General features: G+C 40.4%; 1 protein-coding gene across 18 annotated transcripts in view; it reads right to left on the bottom strand.

Annotated features, from left to right (window-relative positions):
• TCF4 (transcription factor 4) overlaps positions 1–18,707 on the bottom strand; it is a 335,303-nt gene that overhangs the window by 84,170 nt on the left and 232,426 nt on the right. For 2 of the 18 annotated variants that reach the window (XM_081929724.1, XM_081929726.1), the window contains exon 1: positions 16,961–17,153. The exons of 15 other annotated variants lie outside the window; for them this stretch is intronic. In XM_081929724.1, the coding sequence (XP_081785850.1) occupies positions 16,961–17,029 (69 nt within the window). In that variant the 5' untranslated portion in view covers positions 17,030–17,153. Of the gene's footprint in view, positions 1–16,960; positions 17,154–18,707 lie in introns of those variants that run through there. One more of the 18 variants, XM_081929725.1, reaches the window with a different exon arrangement.

The following is an 18,707-nucleotide window of genomic DNA, read 5'->3' as shown; positions in this document are numbered from 1 at the left end:
ACAATTGAGCTTAATGAAGACCATATTTTTTCAGCTTCCTGCCAATGCTCATTATAATGCATTTTTAAAATTTTCTGTGATGCAACAGCTAGCTATACGGAAGCAAAATATTAATGCAAATTGGCATTTCTAAGTTTAAAGTGGTCTTTTGCATAACAGAACCAAACGTTGGGAAAGTTGAAAGAGTGTACACAAACACAAGTGACTCTTAACACCATAATTATTACAGAGAGAAATGATGGTTTGTGCAGAGCATCGCGAGACACATGATAAAGCATCTGACAGCTTGTGACACTGTTATCTCCTGATGCGCTGTGTTCGTATCTTAATATAAAGAGGTTGTCTGAAAAATACTCAGCGTGCATTTGAACTGATAACAGAAGAAGAAAAGGAGACAGGCTACCAATCAGAAGTTCATGATTTTGAAATGGAAGGGAATTTTTGCAAATACTGACCTAACTAAAAAGTTAGAAGGCACATTTTGACACCCACTCAGAGTTTGATCATGTAGATCAGTAACTTTTAGCCTGTGCTATGATGAACCAAGCTTCATCTTAAGTGGCAATATGCACGCTCACTTGGAAAGTAACTCCAACTGTGTTAAATGCTGTAAGCATGTTTAGGATTGAGCACACTGAAAAGATCCCTACCTAGAAGTATGCATTGTATCCAGCTCCACACGGATCAAAACAAGAAACACCCCCATGCAGAACTCCTCTTATAATGCAGTATGGCTATGCTATTCATGTTTCTTCAAAGCAGGCTACTGCAAGCCTCCCTATGCACCTTGCAACCAGACATCCAGCTCAGATTTGTAGAGTCATAGCCATGCAGGATCCAAGCCACCACTGACACCCGCCTGCTCCCTTATTGTCTTATTCCAAACTCCCTGAGATTTAGAACGCAACCATCTTGCACTTTGACCCTTAACCAGTACAGATTTGCCCATAGGAAGGGTTGTAGCTCAGTTGGTGGAGCATCTGTTTTGTATGCAAAAGGTTTCTGGTTCAATCTCTGGCATCTCCAGGTTGTACTGGGGAATCCTGCCTGAAACTCCAGAGAGTCGCTGCCAGCTAGTGTAGACGTTACTGAGCGATATGGATCAATGGGTATACGCAGAGGCGGAGCTAGCTGCTCCAGCACCTGGAGTGGCATGCATGTGGTGCACCTGGGGGCAAAGCTAGCCGCCCGTGGGGGCAAGCATTCCACGGGGGTGCCGCCTGTGGCAAGCGTCCCATGGGGGCACCGCCCCTAAGGGATAACACCCGAGGCAGACGGCCCCCTTCTTCCGCCAGTGGGTATAAGGCAGCTTCCTATGGTCCTAAGAGATGCTGTCTGTGCTAACTGTGAATGCTGTAAGGGCAGAATATATATTGCGACAGAAACTCTACTAATGTGCTTCTTGCATGTGTGAAGTAAATGTGTTTACTCGGACCAGGGGTTGTACTTTTAGTCCCACCGCCATTGTCACTATGTCGCCTTCCTCAAACAACCATGTGTTGTCCACAGCAACCCGGAAAGAAAGTCACAATGCACGAGCTTGTGATCAGGACACCTGCACAACCACTCTAAATAATCGTAATTTTACCCTGCGCATGAAGAGGACTCAGATCACCCACAAAAGAAAAGTCAGGTGTACATTACAGCCAATGAAGGCATTGCAGGCTGACTCGAGCACACACTGAATAGAAGTTTACATGCGACAGCAGCTACAGACTTATCTAGGAGTGTTAATAAACCAACAAACAAATCCCAACATATATCAAAAGGGCATTTAAACATGTGATTTGCACAAGTCTCTTTTACATTTGGCAACCACTCCTAAATGGAAGCTGATTTGGGCTGCAAGAATTACCCGGTCGTGATCCCACGGAAGTCATTGGCAAAACTGATATCATATTCAGTAATGCAGAGCTGAACATTAAGCTGATCTGTTGTACAGCTGGAATTGCTTACAAAAGCTTCCAGACACTACATGTTAGCATGCCAAGGACTGTGCCTCCAGGTAGTTTAATTTGGATTTTCAACTGAAGATCCATGAATTTAGTTAGTAACAGAGTGAACCTTATAGCTGACTAGTTCAAAGTGTTAAGATAGGCAAACAAAACGTAGCCATAATGAAAGTAACTGTTACAAAGTAAGAGTGAGGTTTTAATGACCAAAATCCTAAAGTGCAAGTTGTTCTCACTCCTGAAGGGATAATTCTGACTACCAAAAGAGAAAGGAATGTTGTTTTTAGAAATATGTGTAAGTATCACAGTCGAGGATCAAGCAGATACAAATGTATTTTATACTTCCTTGCCAGAAAAGCTTATACTTAAATCAATGCACATACATTCTTGGCCAGGGTCGGCAAGGTTTATTTTGCCTGGGCCGATTCACTCCAACGGAGATCCCTTCTGCACGGGAACAGATGCGATTTCCGGCGCAGCGGAAGTGAGTTCCTGTGCTGTGCTGGTTTAGAGCAGCGCATGGGGACTCACTGAGCGGGCAGCTCGGTTCAGGAGCGGCTCGGGGGCCGGTTAAACGAGCCCCCGTGGGCAACTTGTGGCCCGTGGGCCTTAGGTTGCCTACCCCTGCTGTTGGCAATTCCTTTAAACCACATATATTACCATTTAAATCAGGGGTAGACAATGTGCTTCCCCTCTAGGTGTTCTTGGAATACAACTCCTATTAGCCTTGGCCGGCATTGACAGTGATCAGGAATGATGGGAGTTGTAGTGGAACAATATCTAGAGGGTACCCCATTGGCTACCCTTACTTTAAATAGTAATTCCAAAAACCAACCAATTAATATTTCTAGGCACATCACATTTTCTGTATGGTGAGAATGACACTTACCAATCAATTACTCCCTCCACCCCCTAGCCACCAATCAGTATGGATTCACGCCTCCTTCATCTTTATTAAGCATTATGTAGCATTACATCTGCACTGAAGTTCATGATAGCGATGGTTAGGCTTAAACCAGAGCTTGACAATATTTGAAGGTTTGCAAATATCGGTTAAATATTGTTTTACTCTCAGTGCAGGTGTGATATACTTCAGACTGAAAAATGGAGGGAGGGGGGAATCCTGCAGGACAGGGGAAGAGGGACCCTGCGGAGAACCTCTTGATCCTTATGTTTCGGGCACAGGGGTTCAGTCTGATGAGCTGCATGCAATGTGACAAATATAAATACTTGGTATACAACCCAAAGTGTTCCTCACACATTTATTTTTGAAACACAGCAACAGACCAAGTGTGTCTGGAATATAAATCATTATTGCAAATAAATACTGTGCAATTTAAAGAAACAGAGCTGCTTTTGCACACCACACTAAGTCAAACCATTGCTGAGAGAGAATGTTCGAGTGTACAGGCTCTAGGAGAGGAGATTGTGGTTGCTTTGCCCCTTTCACCATGCTAAGTGAAGCCATTCTTTGGCTTAGTGTGTTGCCTGAGTTTAGCTACTCCCCCGGACAAATCACAAGCCTTAAACCAGGGGTCGGCAACCTAAGGCCCATGGGCCACAAGCGGCGCATGGGGGTCGTTTAACCGGCCCACAAGCTGCCCCCAAACTGAGCCGTTTGGCGAGTCCCCACGTGCTGCACTAAACAGGTGCTACACGGTGACTCGATTCCACGGCGCTGAAAATCGCGTCTGCGCAGACGGAGAAAATCACGTCTGCGCAGACGCTGGAAAATGCTTCTGCACAGATGCTGGAAATCGTGGGTGGGCACGCTCATATGCATGATCCGGCCCACGGAGGGATCTCCACTGGAGTGAAACGGCCGAGGTCAGGCAAACCTTGCCAACCCTTGCCTTAAACCATAAGATAAATGTTGGAAACAGCCCTTTGTTATGCTGCAGGGAGAGTTGTACCATGAGCCAAGGTTCAGACGACACCCTAAACCAGACTATGGCTTGGCTCATTGTGGAGTAGTAGGAAAACAACTAGGGGAGACTAAAGCATCTACAAGCTCAACTCCAGGAGCCCTCGCTTGAGGATACACACTCAGCCATGGTTTGGGCTCAGTGTAGTGTATGAACCAGGCCACAGAACACTCTTCTAACAGTCTCCAGCTGTTCTTTTGGCATTGGTTTAGCATACTGTATAAATACATCATGGCAGACTTTAGAACTTCAGCGACAACAATGACTAGATATGTTATTTTCTAGTTCTCAGGCAGACTTTTTAATGAGAAATGTAGGAACGCTCCTCCTGTGGCACAAGCCTCTTGATCTCCAAGCCAACTAAGAGAGGACTGCGTAGATTTTTGTTTGTTTTCCTTTGGCAAATGTATGGCAACTGTAGTTACTTTCTCATCTAATACTACAATCCTGCACAAAAACCTAACACAATTGGAACTTTATTCCAAGTACGTACAGGATCAGACTTCCAGAACTGTGAGAAGTAGTCTCAGATCAATATGTTTTTGTTCTGATTACTCTGGTTAATCAGTAACAATATTCAGAAGGATGAGGAGTAGCATTTATTATTTAGTTCTATTTATTTTATAACCTGATGTTACTCTATATAAATGTAATGCACAATAGTGATGCTACAAAACCTGGGTTGCAATAATCAAAGAACTGAACCTTTATTTTGTCCCAGTTCTCGTCAAACATCAGTTGAGCAGAAAAGTGTTTTTGGCTGTTCCTGGTTTAAAACTCAGAATGGTCTACTCCTTAAAACTCAAGGTACCATGGAAGTGAAGATAGAATGGATTTCAAAATATATTTATTGTTGATGAACCACTCTCTCTGCTTTGCTATTACTTCCCAAAGCCTTAGGATGGATGTTGGGATATTTAAGCCTGCTCTGTCCTCACCTTGGCCTTCTGAGTTGTTGTTGTTTTTTTTGCAGCACTCATTCTCCAACCCTTACTATGTAAACACATTGGCTAGTTGCCTTTCTTGGTCCAAGCAAGACTTCCTACAAGAGTTAAAAAAGGGCAGGGAAGCCTCTGCTTCCTTCTCACACAACCCAATTCAGTTTGTGGCCCAGCAAAAGGACACTTTGACCAGAGATACCTTCACTACAAACTCTGCTTCTGCTAACCTTCAAAGTCCAGAACAAGATAGGAACAGACACACATCTTTTAAAAACCCATTTAGTTAGTATGCTCTTGATATGTGCATGCAAAACAAAATTAGCCACCACCACTATCCAATGAATCTAACTTGGAATCATTTTTCAATGTGTGATCGGTACACTACTGTATGGGGGAATTCAAGTTAATACATGGTAAACTAGGTAGCATGTATGTAACAGGGTTCCCTCTGGAGTTTGGCTGTGGGTTTCCTTGCTGGATTGATCTAAGCCAATTCCAGAGGGTAAAATTCTCTCCTTTTACGTGTCTGACTATCTCATTTGGCCTGTGAGAACAGAAGATCTTGAAAAACATTGTACGAAATACCTGCCCTTTAATTATGTATCTATTTATATTAATCAGTACCTTTCCCTCACCTTTTTTCTCCCACCTAACTCTTACTGTAGCCCACTACAGTACATTCGCAATAATGTACAATTTGTCAATCATTCTATGTACATTTGAAATAAGATGTCAGGACTGTGTGGCAGTTAGCCTGGACAGCAAAGTGGTCATCTGAATGATCTACCGTGCACACAGATTCTAGGTTTGCTGTGGCATTTCGTGATGAATCCAGGTAGACAAAAACAGTTTGTCCATCTTGAATATTTGGATTTCCAAGCAGAGGGATTTGCTGACAAAGCACTCTTCAACTCTGATTCTATGACTGAAAGAAACCTCCAACTGGATAGTGTGAATTGCTCCAAGCTTTGTGTATTTCAAGCCCATTCTTTCCATTTTTGCATAACATTTACATATGTGCTTTTGTTGGTGGTGCTCAAGAGACCACCTGGTGGTATCGACTCTTGCACCAGAATTATTGGTTGGAATGCACTGAGCTGCCAAGAAGGTGGAATATGATAAATGTAAGCATCAGGGCCTAAATTTGCCTATAGTTTTAGAAGGTTATAATATGCAGATTATAATTCTGGAAAGTGATATATAAAAAGGATAAAATTCTAGCAGGTGACATTCATTATCAGCTCTGGTACCTTCGGGGGGGGGGGAGCAGGTAGTTTTAATTGACCCCAAGGTAAAACCAGCAGCAATATCTCTAGACATACTATGGGAAAGTATCCATATAAACACATGAAACCTATTGCTAATGGAGACCAAGTTACACTGGATATTATACCCGTTTGTATACAATTTTGGACTGAGTCAAAAAGGGGTACGCGTGCACCTTTTGCAAACATCTGACATCCTGTAAAAAGTGCCACCACCTCTTTCAGGTGGTGCCAAAGGTAGTGGCAGCATTTGTGAAGCCCTGTTTCCTGTGATGTTCTCACCCTGATCGGTCTAAACAAGCTTCATTTGCCCTCAATCACATCATAATGTAGCCAAATCTAATTTGCCGTGTGACGCTATCGCCGTTCCTACACAGGTGTTTGATGAGACCTATATGCAAACAAAAAATGGCACCACAGCAGCAGCCAATTGAGGCAACGAACAACAACAAATGTTTCGGAGGGAAAGGCCCCAACGATGCTGAAAACGTTATGCATTCTTATTAAATACACGTAGATTTTAAGTAAGTTGCAGGGGACCTTTCTCCCCACCACCGCTCCCATGAAATCCCATACCAACTGATGGCACCAAGTGATTTGACTGAATAAGTAAATATGGCAGCAGTAGCAACTATACATTTTAAGTGCCTGGAATAGATTTTGCAGAACTGTTTTCCCCTTTAAGCATACGTACCTGAGAGTAAGTCCCACCTAACATAGAGGGAGTTACTTTGAGTAAATATGTACAAGATTGTGCTGTTAAAGTCTGATGTATTCTAAAACAATGTTTAGAGATGACAAACAAAAGAAGCACGGTTTCTCCTAGGGTGTGTTTGTGTGTTTAAGATTTATTGTTTTATCATTTAAACACTTCTTTGACAATACAGATTTATGTGTCTGTAGAAATAAAAACAGTGCAAATGAGTTTCTGACAATGCAGAATCTACATCAAATGCATGGTTTCGGGATTTTGTAGAGTTAATCAAATTCCATCCACATTGGTTTTGAGAGGGACCATTTTAACAAAGGAGCTTTCCAGCGCAAATCGTAAGGGTGTTTACGAAGAAGGAAGCCCCACTGACTTCAATGGAACTTACTTCCTGGTAATAGTGCATAGGATAAGATCAAATGTTCAAAAGGGCTTAATTTATTATGTCGCTCCTTCCTGTTGTAAGTGATTTCAAAACTGCATGTGCATATTTCCGACAGCTCCAGTCAAGAAACAGGCTTGCTTTTATTTGCAAGTGCTGGGAAATGGGATTACCATAGGCAAATCAGAACATATCATATTACTGTCCAACCATTCACATGCTTAGTACAACACAAGGTCTCTTTTTCAGGTGTTAATAGAAAAATCAATTTTGCATCACAACAGCTGGGATCGTTTTAAATATCACAGCTGTCAGAATTTGAAAATAAGTAATCTGAACCTGGCCGCTGTGTTGAAAATACACTAAAATGAAAATGCAGCCGATCTGTACATATTACCCCCTTTGCCAGTCGAACTTCCGATATCACTGGACAAATATCTAATAACAGGTTTCAGCATTTTAGCCAGCTAAGGGAATGGTAAATGCATGGGATTTATTTCCCGCATGAAGCAGGTGAGAAGCTCACCAACGCAACAGTTAAATTATCTGTTTTATGTATATCCTCTTAGCTTAGCTGGAAAAAAAATAATTACAGAAATAGTGCTAACTCTAAAAAAAACCCAGCACCTTGATTTAAATAACATTCATTCTGTTTATGTAAGTATTTTGCTGCCAAGCCAGTCTTCCGATTAAGTAATAGATGTGATAAATATCAGGCCTTTGTAATTCTAGAAATTGAGATGCTTGTGTTAAGGCGAAACTCTTCAATTGTTTGTAGTCCATGCAGAAACAATTTAACCATTTCTTTCCTAAGAGTTAAGCCCTGGAACTATTCTGGGAAGCTATTAATCAAGTCAGAATATATCTATAATGGGACTAACTTTACTTTCCTCAAACCCAGAGCAAAGGGATTAATTTAAAAGACTATAAAGAAGTATGGTAAGAAAGATTTATTTTGAACTAATGATAAACAGCAACAAGAAACGTTTTCAATTTCTGAACAGGGAGTGGCCGGATATGAAGCCAAATGAAAAGTCACACCCTCCACCCCAAAATATGTCATGGGTGGGAGTTGAATGGGCCACTCAGGGAACGCTCTTGTGAGCTCAAAGGCACTCTCTGCATGGCACTTTCCATGAGCTCAAAGGCATTGCTCGCTTCATGTGCTCTTGACTTTGCTCAGGTGCTGAAAGGGGAACTGGGTCTAGCCTATGAGAACTTGTGCAGAGACCCTCTGAGAACTTGTGTAGCATGGTAACCAACAATGCAATCTCAGAAGTCATAGAATTTTAGAGCTGGAAGGGACCACGAGAGTCATCTAGTCCAACCCACTGCAATGCAGGAATCTTTTTGCCCAGTGCGGGACTCGAACCCATGACCTTGAGAATCTTATGCTATCTGAGTCCCTGGTTCAAAAACTGCCCTGGCCACAAAATTCAGCAGGCAGCATAAGGAAAGCTACAATTTGACCCTCCCTCTCGTCTGCACTATGGGAAGATTTTTGCAATGATTTCTGAGATGAAGTGCTTTGATTACACTTTATATTGCTAATATTATTATTATTATTAGTTAGGTACAGAGGAAAACGAAGGACTTCTTCATGCTGCCATCCTTTGTGTGAGCTCCCCTGTTGATAAATGGGCACATCAAATGCTGCTGGCATAACCAGATTACCAAAAAGCATCTGCAAGCTTTACAAAATGGCCCATAAAGTTCACCTTGCTGTTAAAACGGTAAGATGCAAATACTGAAATGATTTCATTATTATTAATATTATTACATTTCACAAAGGCACTACGCATCAATAACACAACCATCATCCTTTTAATCTTTAGCCACAGAAGAGAACTCTTAAAAACAAAACAAAAAGCAAGCCAAGGGAAGTCATTGTTACTGGACGAAGCTTCATCTTAAAAAGATATCAGAACATGCAAAGCTACGTGGAAACTACTGCTTGCATAGAAAACGCCACAAGAAAGCACACAATTCAGAGAGGAATGGTATCTTTCGGTGGAATTTAAGATCATATCACTGTGCATTGGATTGTGGCCCATATCTGTGGACAGCGATTCTGAATGCCCCCGCCCCCCGGAAATAAATCCCAGTGCTCTCGACTTAATTTGCTCTCAAGCTTATTTTGTACAAAGCAAAGGGAGGGGGTGCGTGCATCTGGGCCACCGTGTTTAGGACTTGGGTTCACAAGTGGATGCGGTTAAAATAAATAAATAAACGAAAACCATCAGAAACTTTTAGGCAGTACATATCACAGAAAGTGTATTTTCCCCACTTTCTGAATATGCGTTTACAACCTGTACTAAAAGCTTCAGCACTAATCTAAGTAAGCAGAAAACATCGCAACGAAAATTACACTAAGTATATTTTCTAGCTGTTTCCATCACTCCCACAACTGCTCACAGAAACAGTCAAAGAATCATGGTGATTCCTCGCCTGTTGGAATTGTTGTAACAGGTGCAGTAGTAATAAAATGTTGGGCAATCAACTTTTTCACGATGATCTGTCAGTTCAGCTTAATAATGCCATTAAGAATGCAAACATTTCTGCAATTTATATTTAAAAGTCAATAAAATAATGGGGTGCACCACTTATCCTTTTTAATTTTTTAAGTAATACATTTGATTATTTTAATCATGTCATCCTTTAACTGGCTGGGCTTAAATATTCAGGCAGTATCAATGTGGATTCCATCTCCCCCCTCCAACCCTCCTTTCATTTTTTTTTAAAAAGCCATTGAGCAATTCTTTCTTGCTCCCTTTAAAACAGAGACTATTTAGGGACAATCAGCAGACATTTGACGTTCAGTTGTTCTTAAGGGCAGGGAAATAAGTGAAATAAATCTTTTATTAAAGAGGAAGGGTACTGTAATTGACCATAAAGGAATGGGAATCTGAACCACAGCAGTCAAATAAAATAACTTAGTAATAATAAGGATCAGCTATAAAAACTACCCGAGTGTAATTACAGGGAGTTTAGCTAGCAAGTGCAAAATGTTTCTTTTTTAAATGCCAAAAAAAGAGGAGAGAGAAAAGAAAACGTTAATATTATAGACTCTCCCATTATAATCTGCAGTATTACTAGTGCTCAAGGTTTGTTAGTCTATAATTCTCAGTGAATCGCCTACAGAGGTGAAAAAGCCAAGTCAAATGTTAGCCTGGATTGTTAACATCCTCTTTGCATTTTGCAGGTCAGCTACAATAGAAGCAGCTGGAATCTAACATTCTCCTCGCTGCCCCACCAATTACTTCAACACTGCCTTCTCACTGGACGAGTGTAATTTGGTCTCTATGAAAGCTCAGCTCTGGGTCCCCTGAGGACGGCAAGCAAAGACTACATATTTCAGGGGTGTCTGAGCAGAGACACATCGCAACCCTGCTTTTTCATTTGCCAGGCTTCAGACTAGCCTTCTTTGGCTTGAGCTTCGTTCAATGCCGAAACACACCTTCTCTTGCAAAAACCAGGTTTTGTACGCTGGGATATTTATAGCAGCTGCGCTCTTGGCTTAGGCACCTATTAAAAACGGTGCAGGTGTAGTACATTTCCTCTATTTAATTTTTTTTTATTAATCTTTCGGGACATCACACTAATAAAACAAAAAGGGGGGGAATATACCACACATGCCTATGTACACGAGCATTAAAAGCACACGTGAAGAACTCCACATTATAAAAGAGGAACGCCCACAGAATCATCATCACAATTAGTTGATATGATACTATAAATTGATAAAATCTTAAATAGTAGGAGTTTTACAGGGACTAGTGGCATGACTGCGTATTTGCAAAAGGTTCCTACGATGGCAACTACACTGGTAATTCCAACAAGACAACCGCCAGCAACAACAAAAACAACAACACAACTTTACACATGCAGTCAACATGCAACTCTACTTTTGTCTGTGAAACTGTCCAGGGAGAGGGGTGGATATAAGACGGTTCTAGTTAAGTGAAGGATGATAAAGTTGCCCTTTTGACACGCTAGCAACCATATACTTTAGGGCGCACAAATGCTTTAAGGATTTCACTTCATAAGCACACAGCAGAGTTTCTAGGTTACTCCAGTGGCAAAAAAAATGGGAACCTTATTGTTTTCCTGAGCAAATTCTGTCAGATGCAAATTTGGCGAAACAAAAATATGGCGTATTCAACTGAGGAAATGTTGTGTGTTCACCACAACGTGAAGTCAATCCTCTGGATTTTTAGGGAATATATTTCCCCCTCCATCCTCTACCCCAAGATGTCTTTGGAGACAGACATCTGCCACGTGTATAAGCACAGGAAGCACGTCAAAAGCAAACCTGGACCGACAGACAACTGCCCAGACAAAAGTGAAGCGGATCCACAATCCAGTTAAGCTGAATTACGACGGCTGAAGCCAATTTATCCCCACCCCAAAATTGACTGCAGTGGCAGTAAATAATTTCAGCTCGAGGACTGAGAAACTTCATTGGGTTGTGGATCAGGCTGGCAGCATCTCACACTGTTTTCCATATGTGACAAGAGTCCCATAGACGGTGTGGTGGCTGCAAGAAACGGACAGCAGTTGCCTTTTCCAAATGCCTTTTTTTTAAAAAAAAACAACAACAACGGGAAAAATCCTATTAGTGAATGAAGATGACAATATGCCTATGAATTTAGACAGCTCTTGTCTATCTTTCGCTCTTTCTAAACACAGCTTGGTGCAATATCTCTAAATCCTAGGTCCTTGACATACTACGGCAATTTTACAGTAAACTGAGTATAACATGAACCAGACATATTCTCGAACAGGAAACAAACAGCTCTTCTGCACAATTTCCTGTAGATCACTTGGAAAGGTATTTAAAGACTGTACTGGCAATAAGCATTTTTTAAATTAACCTCCCCGCTCCCTCCCCAAACCAAAATATGCACTCAGCCCAAGATGTTGAGAATGCAGTATTTTTCTTTAAAAGCGAGATGTATTAATTTCTCAGAGCTACCTCATCCATTCACCATTAAGTGAAACAGCCACCACGTATAATTTTATTTGCAAAGAAACTGAAGGAGAGCTTTATTTCTGCAACCATGCTGAAATTCATGCTTATTACAGGGAGGTGGTCAGCGTACGATATGCTACAAACATATGTGAGGGCTCTGAGCCAACATAAAGCTGCATTCGAAAATGATGATTTAATCAGGGTTCCGTCTTTAAACGTACAGTATCTATAATGTCAGTTCAGCAAATAAACAGAATAACGGCCACATATATTTTTGCACCATAAAGAGGCAACACTAGATACCATTGTAAAAGTAAAGGTTTAAAAGCAATTAATTTATTTTAGAAAGGATTTCCACCATTGTTATTTCCATAAACTCCTGCTAAGCTGTTTTGTTTTGAAAAGGGTCAGGAATAGGCAAACGGAGACACATTAAAATTAGTACATACTCATCTTTCCCAACCTTTTTCTTTTCATGTTATCATATGGGCGGTTTTGAAAACTATTCATTTTAGATCCAAGATGAGCAATGATTTTGGAATTCTCCAACAATTTAGAAAGATAACCAATGTATACCTATATATCCTACTAGCTATTTTATTCTGTAAATATAATGTAGAAAATGCAGACCTATTTTTTAAAAAAACCCATATAATTAAAGTATCTATTTATTATACTATTTGCAAAAAAGTTGCAACTGTAGTATTGCTTATGAGACTGAGATAACTATCACAGCATACATGTTTCTAACTCACATGCACCATTTGGGTATAGGCTCCAAAGATTTCAATAGAATTTCTTTCTGCTTAACATCGTTTGAATATGCTCCTTTATTTCTGACCTTCAGTATTTCCAAAATTCAAACACTAACACTGCATTTTCTTCATGTTCATGCCAGTTAAAAATATGAAGAATGGATTATAGTTTGCTTTTTTTAAAATACAAAAAACCCTAGATTAAATGAAGGGTATCTATTGGCAGGTGTTGTTTTTTGTTTTAAAAATGCAATTTTACAGGAAAAGGGACAACACTATCATGATATTCATCATAAGAGTTTTTACTCTTCATTTACTAGAGTTCATATAAGGAGTTATCACACTATTTGGCCTAGACTATTAGCAGGAACAACACTATGAACTATTCATCTCTGTCTTAAGAACTTTAAGGAGTTGAAAAGGTCCATAATAAGAATAGCAGACATAATACAAACATTAAAACTCATTAGCATTTACTTTTTGTGATTTGATAACTTGACAAATAACTATTTCAAAACAACTAGTTGGTGAGATGGCTTGACGCTTGTTGGTATAACGTACAAAAAAAGAGCAATTATGATAATTATAGGGTTCGCTATATGATTTAACACATGCGCATGCGGGCGGGAGCCAATGATGGGAGCTTAAAGTACTATTAAGTGAAAGTTTTGCCACTTTTGTTTTCAATTTCATTTGCAATAATGTCATCTTTGCTGTCTCCGTGTTCTTCCAAGTATGGCATTTGATCAAACAACTGCTTGCTAAAATCTCAGTCATGTGCAATTAGCAATGCTAAACATCAGATTAAAAAAGTGACACTACACAATTTCAGACCATACATGCTATCACAAATATCTTAAGAGTCTCAAGAAGCAAAACATTAAAGGAGCAGATGCTCTGGCAACATAGTTATTGTGCGCAATGTGTTACAGAACCCAAAGCATGCATTATTAAAATAAATATGGATAATAATTAATTTAAAAAACAACAACAAAGCACGATAAATTTAAGCACTGGATATTATTAGTTATAGTGAAACGTATGCTGCAACCGACCATATGATGTGTGTTTGAAGCATTTCCTCTAAAAGCGGTGCTTATTTTTTTATCATCTAAAAAAATTGAAGAAATATATGGCTTTTAATAGGGGAAAAGGAACCTATCCTGCTACTTCAGAGAGAAGGGATGACACGGACAACAGGTGAATGGGGGAAAAGAAGTGTATGGTTTCTTCAAACACCATAACGCATTCATTACGAAAAGAGCAACTCTGAGTACTCATCGGTCAGATGGATTTACATTTTGAAGAGAGAGATAGAGAGTTTATTCCTCACCACATTCTTCTTCCCATACTGCTAACTTACATACAGAGGAGATCTGGAATGATTTTACATTCCCCATCCTATTGTTTATTCCCAGGGAAGACCTGCTTCCACCTAGCTGCTTTCAGTTCAGAAAGTTCAAACTGAATTTAAACAAGTAATTGACTTGTCAAGGGAGGTGGGGGGAGAGAGAGAAAGAGAGAGAGAGATGAGGAGGAGGAGGAGGAATTCCAAACTATATCTTGTTTAAAGACAAAAAAAGTCATGCAACTTATTGTAGCCTGTACTTTCCTCCGACTAAGTGGAGAAAGAGGTGCAACACCCGAAACGAAATCTAGCATCCGTCTTCCCCCCAAACAGGCATTCTAAACAATTCACGCAGGGCAAACACAATCTCTGGAAGATGCCTGGCACCCAATCAAGACCTGCATTATGTACAATCCGAGCTAGTACGATGCTGGCCACATAAAAAGGTAGCCCCGCAAAAAGACAGAAACACAATTTCTCCCCCTCTCCCGTCAAATGCCAAGATTCTGGCCTCTTCCACAAAGACCCTGTAACTTTACCATGAGGACTGATTCCTTATTATAGAGCTGAATCAAGGAATGGGGTGTTTTTAAAAAAATGCCCTCTGCTGATACCACCAGTGTTTATTGTTTCACCCCACAAAAAGCTTCATGTGCAGTGTGACATTTCCTGGTTTCTTTTTGTTGAACACATACCAACAGATTTGTTTTTAATAAATGCCATTTAATGGTTCCTATAAATACATTTCCTCTGACAGTGCTCTTGATTTTTATGAGTAACATCCTCCTTTCCAGACTCTCCCTCCCCTGTCAAAAAATCAACTCCAACTGAAAATATTTACTAAATGGGGGGAGTAGAGGAAGGGGGGGTATTACCAGCAGTATGATCTCATGTCCAGAATTTCCCTTCTAAACGTCTACAAACCACATGGATGCAATTGTACTGTGCGTGGCCACCTTAGCATGTGCGATGCATGTTTAATCTATTTTACTTTTAATGAAAGTTTTGTAACTTCAGGCCCTCAGTGATAAAAGGACAGCCACTTCATTTCATTGATGACCTCAGTCACTCACCCTATCAAAACTACCCCCATGAAAAACAAAAAGTATTTTCTTCTACAGAAAACCCTGCAGTTGTGATATGTAAATGCTGGACACTTTATGATTTTTCTAATTTTAACGTTTGCATTTATTAGCAAACCCCCCACATGCTCCAAATGCAGGTACTGGCTTCAAATGCAATAGATCAATATATCAAATGCAATATATATGGCTTCAAATGAGATATAAATATAGCTATAGATATAGACACACACCCCCTAATATATAAAGATGTATTTCTCCGTGTTTACTTAAACTCTCCTCTTTCTTAACAAACTGCATTAATCCAGAATATTATTTTAAAACATTGCTAAATACCTGACGAAGACAACATATCTTGCTAGTAAGTGTTCTAACTGAGGGTGGAACTGAGTTATTCCAACAGATGTTCATTCATAGGGATGGGTTTCTCATACGAAATAATGTAATCTCTATATATTATACGTGTGTGCTTGTATAGCACACGCTCATATGGATGGCATAATTAGTTTGCGCTGTCCCGTACCTTTGAAAAAGGCCTTGGTTCAAGCTCTAATAGTTCCCTTTTGGCCTAACTGCTCTCCCCATGACTGGTATCAGACGAAATGCTGAAAAGTTGAGTGAATGCAGGCTGCCTTCTTTCCAGAACTTCCACATTTTATTTTCCTGTGTTTTTTTTCCAGCAACACATCTCTTTACCTCAGCAGCCCATTAAAAGATTATTATTTTTTATTTTTAAATCTCTTTTTTTCCTTCCCAGGACCTAGCCAGGAATAAAAAAATCAAAAAATAAATTCAGCAGACTTCCAGATGGCAAGTATAAACCTTCTGCTGAGGTTATCCGTAAAATACCAGACACTATCCCCCCCTTCCTTAAATAAAGTGTTTCTGAAGAGAGAGAGAGAAAGAGAGAAGAGAGAGAGAAAGAAAGAAAGAAAGAAAGAAAGAAAGAAAGAAAGAAAGAAAGAAAGAGAGAGAGATGCAGGGAAACATTCCAAACAATGTAAAGTGATGCTTGCAATAATTGGTCTTTTTTGTTATTTTGCATTATTTTATTACTGTTTCTCACTGAATTCATCAAATGCTCAGCGTCTAGCGTTCTCTGTCAGTGGCTGCTAGGTAAAATGAACTCAGCTGCAGACTCCGACTCGGGAAGCTGAAACATCTCGTCTCAGACAAGAGAGAAATGCACTAACAACTTATCTGCACAGAAAACTGATTTCTCCCTGCTTGCATCAATAATGCCCTTGTTCCGTACTGACCATCCAGATAAGTGAAAGAACGACAGGCTCAAAAATGACCAACTTTATGACTTTAAAAAGTTTCAGGCAGTAAAAAGCATTGCAATCTATTTTGAAGTCAGTTTTTGCTTTTTTAAAACAAAATAAAAAATAAACAAAACAAACAAAACAAACGAAAAGACCAGCTTTCTCTTTCTGATTATAAAGCCCCCACCAACCCCCCTACGCTCGATAGTATATATAACATTAGCAAGAATTAAATAGCTTACGGAATAAGGAAGGCTGAAGTAGCCCAGAACAACTTTCAAAGCAATAAATGCAGCAAATGACTCTCATTCCTACGACAATAAAACTTGTCAAAATTACACCTTTAATTACAGAGCTAGCTTACCGCTTTGCCATTATAGTAGTACATCAAAGAGTTTCCTCCCATGCCAGGGATTGTGTATGCGCAATACATGGTCTCGTATTCTTTTTTTTTTCCCCCTCTCCAGTACCACTCTTAACAACTTTTTATTTCAAACTCGCTGTCCCTTTTTTCACAACAATTCCTTCAGTCGCATTTTCCCATATGGCCAGGCCAAGCATGGTGAATATGCAAAGCAGGGAGAAACCATTCCTGACGTTAGGGGTGGGGTGGTGCGGGGAGGGGGGGGGAGAGGAGGTGGCTAGGACTCTTCTGTCAGACAGTTAACTTTCCACAGCAAATCTGGAAGCCTTCCCAGTCCCGATTTAGCCGCAATTCCTAGTGCATGCAAGAACAGATAGCTTCAACTTTTTCACTTGGATTCCCCCCCCCCCCCAAAAAAAACCAACAACAATAACGGTGATTCTTAAAAGAGATTTTGGAAAGAAAAATAAAATAAAAATTTATTTTTTTAGAAAAAAAAATCTCCCCACCAAAAAGCAAAACAAAAAACCCCAAGTTGCAGCCACACTCTTTTCTCCCCTAAAATTTCCACTCAACTGCCTTAGGGTAAAAGTGGAATAGGGTCCATTATTGAAGAGAATACAAATGCAGTTAATTGACTCCCCCCTCGCTCTCTCTCTCTCCCTCTCTTTCTTTTTTGTTTTAATTTGATTAAAAAGCGAGTGGCAGGAAGGGAATCGTATGATGCACATCTAATAACTCTACCATCTGTCTCTGCTGCTGGCTGGCTCCCAGCATTGTACGCAGCTGCCTGAGAACTCGACTCAGAGAGAAAAAGAAGGGGGGTGGATAAAAAAAAAAAAAAACCCACCCAGCAGCCCCCCGTCTCTGACCTCGCTCAAAAGGAGAGAGGAGCAGTGTTTTCTGACTGCCTGGTCAACAACCTACAAAACGAGGGTTGAGAATGAAACACAGGAAGATTGCTTCAAGCCCTAGCCTCTTTTTAATTTTTTCTCTTCTCTCTCTCTCTCCCCCCACCGCCCCCCCCCCCCACCGCAAAGTCACTGGGCTTTCTTTTGAAAGCAGGAAATAGGTTAGAGGCACAGAACGTAATTCAGCTTCAGAGCTGGCATTTAATGCTTAAAGGGAAATCAATTGACAGGCTACTATAGACCCCCCCTCGACAGAGCACTTGCTCTTTTCATTTGGGGGGGGGGGGGTTTCGGTATGGTAGAGGCGGACGGTGTGTGTGTGAGTGTGTGTTTGGGTATTGGAGGGGGGGGTGTTGTTCTCCGCCCTCCCCAAATGCAACTGCTTCTGAATGCTGAACTTGAAAATTGCTTGCTGCTATCATTACAGGAGATTGGCCCGGAAAATATTTGGAATGAAATGAAGCTTGCTGCTAATGTTTTAATGTATTGGACAGGTGAAAACTGTTTTCTAACAACAACAACAACAACAACAACAAAACACCTCATCAATTTCTTTTGTTAAGGTGGAGGAAAACCCTCCCCTACCCACCAATGTATAAACACCAACGAAAACTCCTGTTTTTCCTGTATTCATATAATTTTTTTTGTCCATGGTGTTGGAAAAATAAAGCATGTTCATTGCACAATACACTAGTGGGTGGATTCCGCTTCTTAATTTTCTTTTGCACTGTACAATCTAAGCCAAAAATGGGGAGAGAGGTTAAGAGGGTTGGGGGGGGGGGAGAGAGAGAGAGAGAGAGAGAGAGAGAGAGAGAGAGAGAGAGAGAGAGAGAAAG

The sequence above is a fragment of the Podarcis melisellensis genome, assembly GCF_964234715.1.
Source record: "Podarcis melisellensis genome assembly, chromosome: 11".
NCBI lineage: Eukaryota > Metazoa > Chordata > Lepidosauria > Squamata > Lacertidae > Podarcis > Podarcis melisellensis.
The sequence above is the reverse complement of the archived record's forward strand: the minus strand, read 5'-3'. Positions and strand labels throughout refer to the sequence as shown.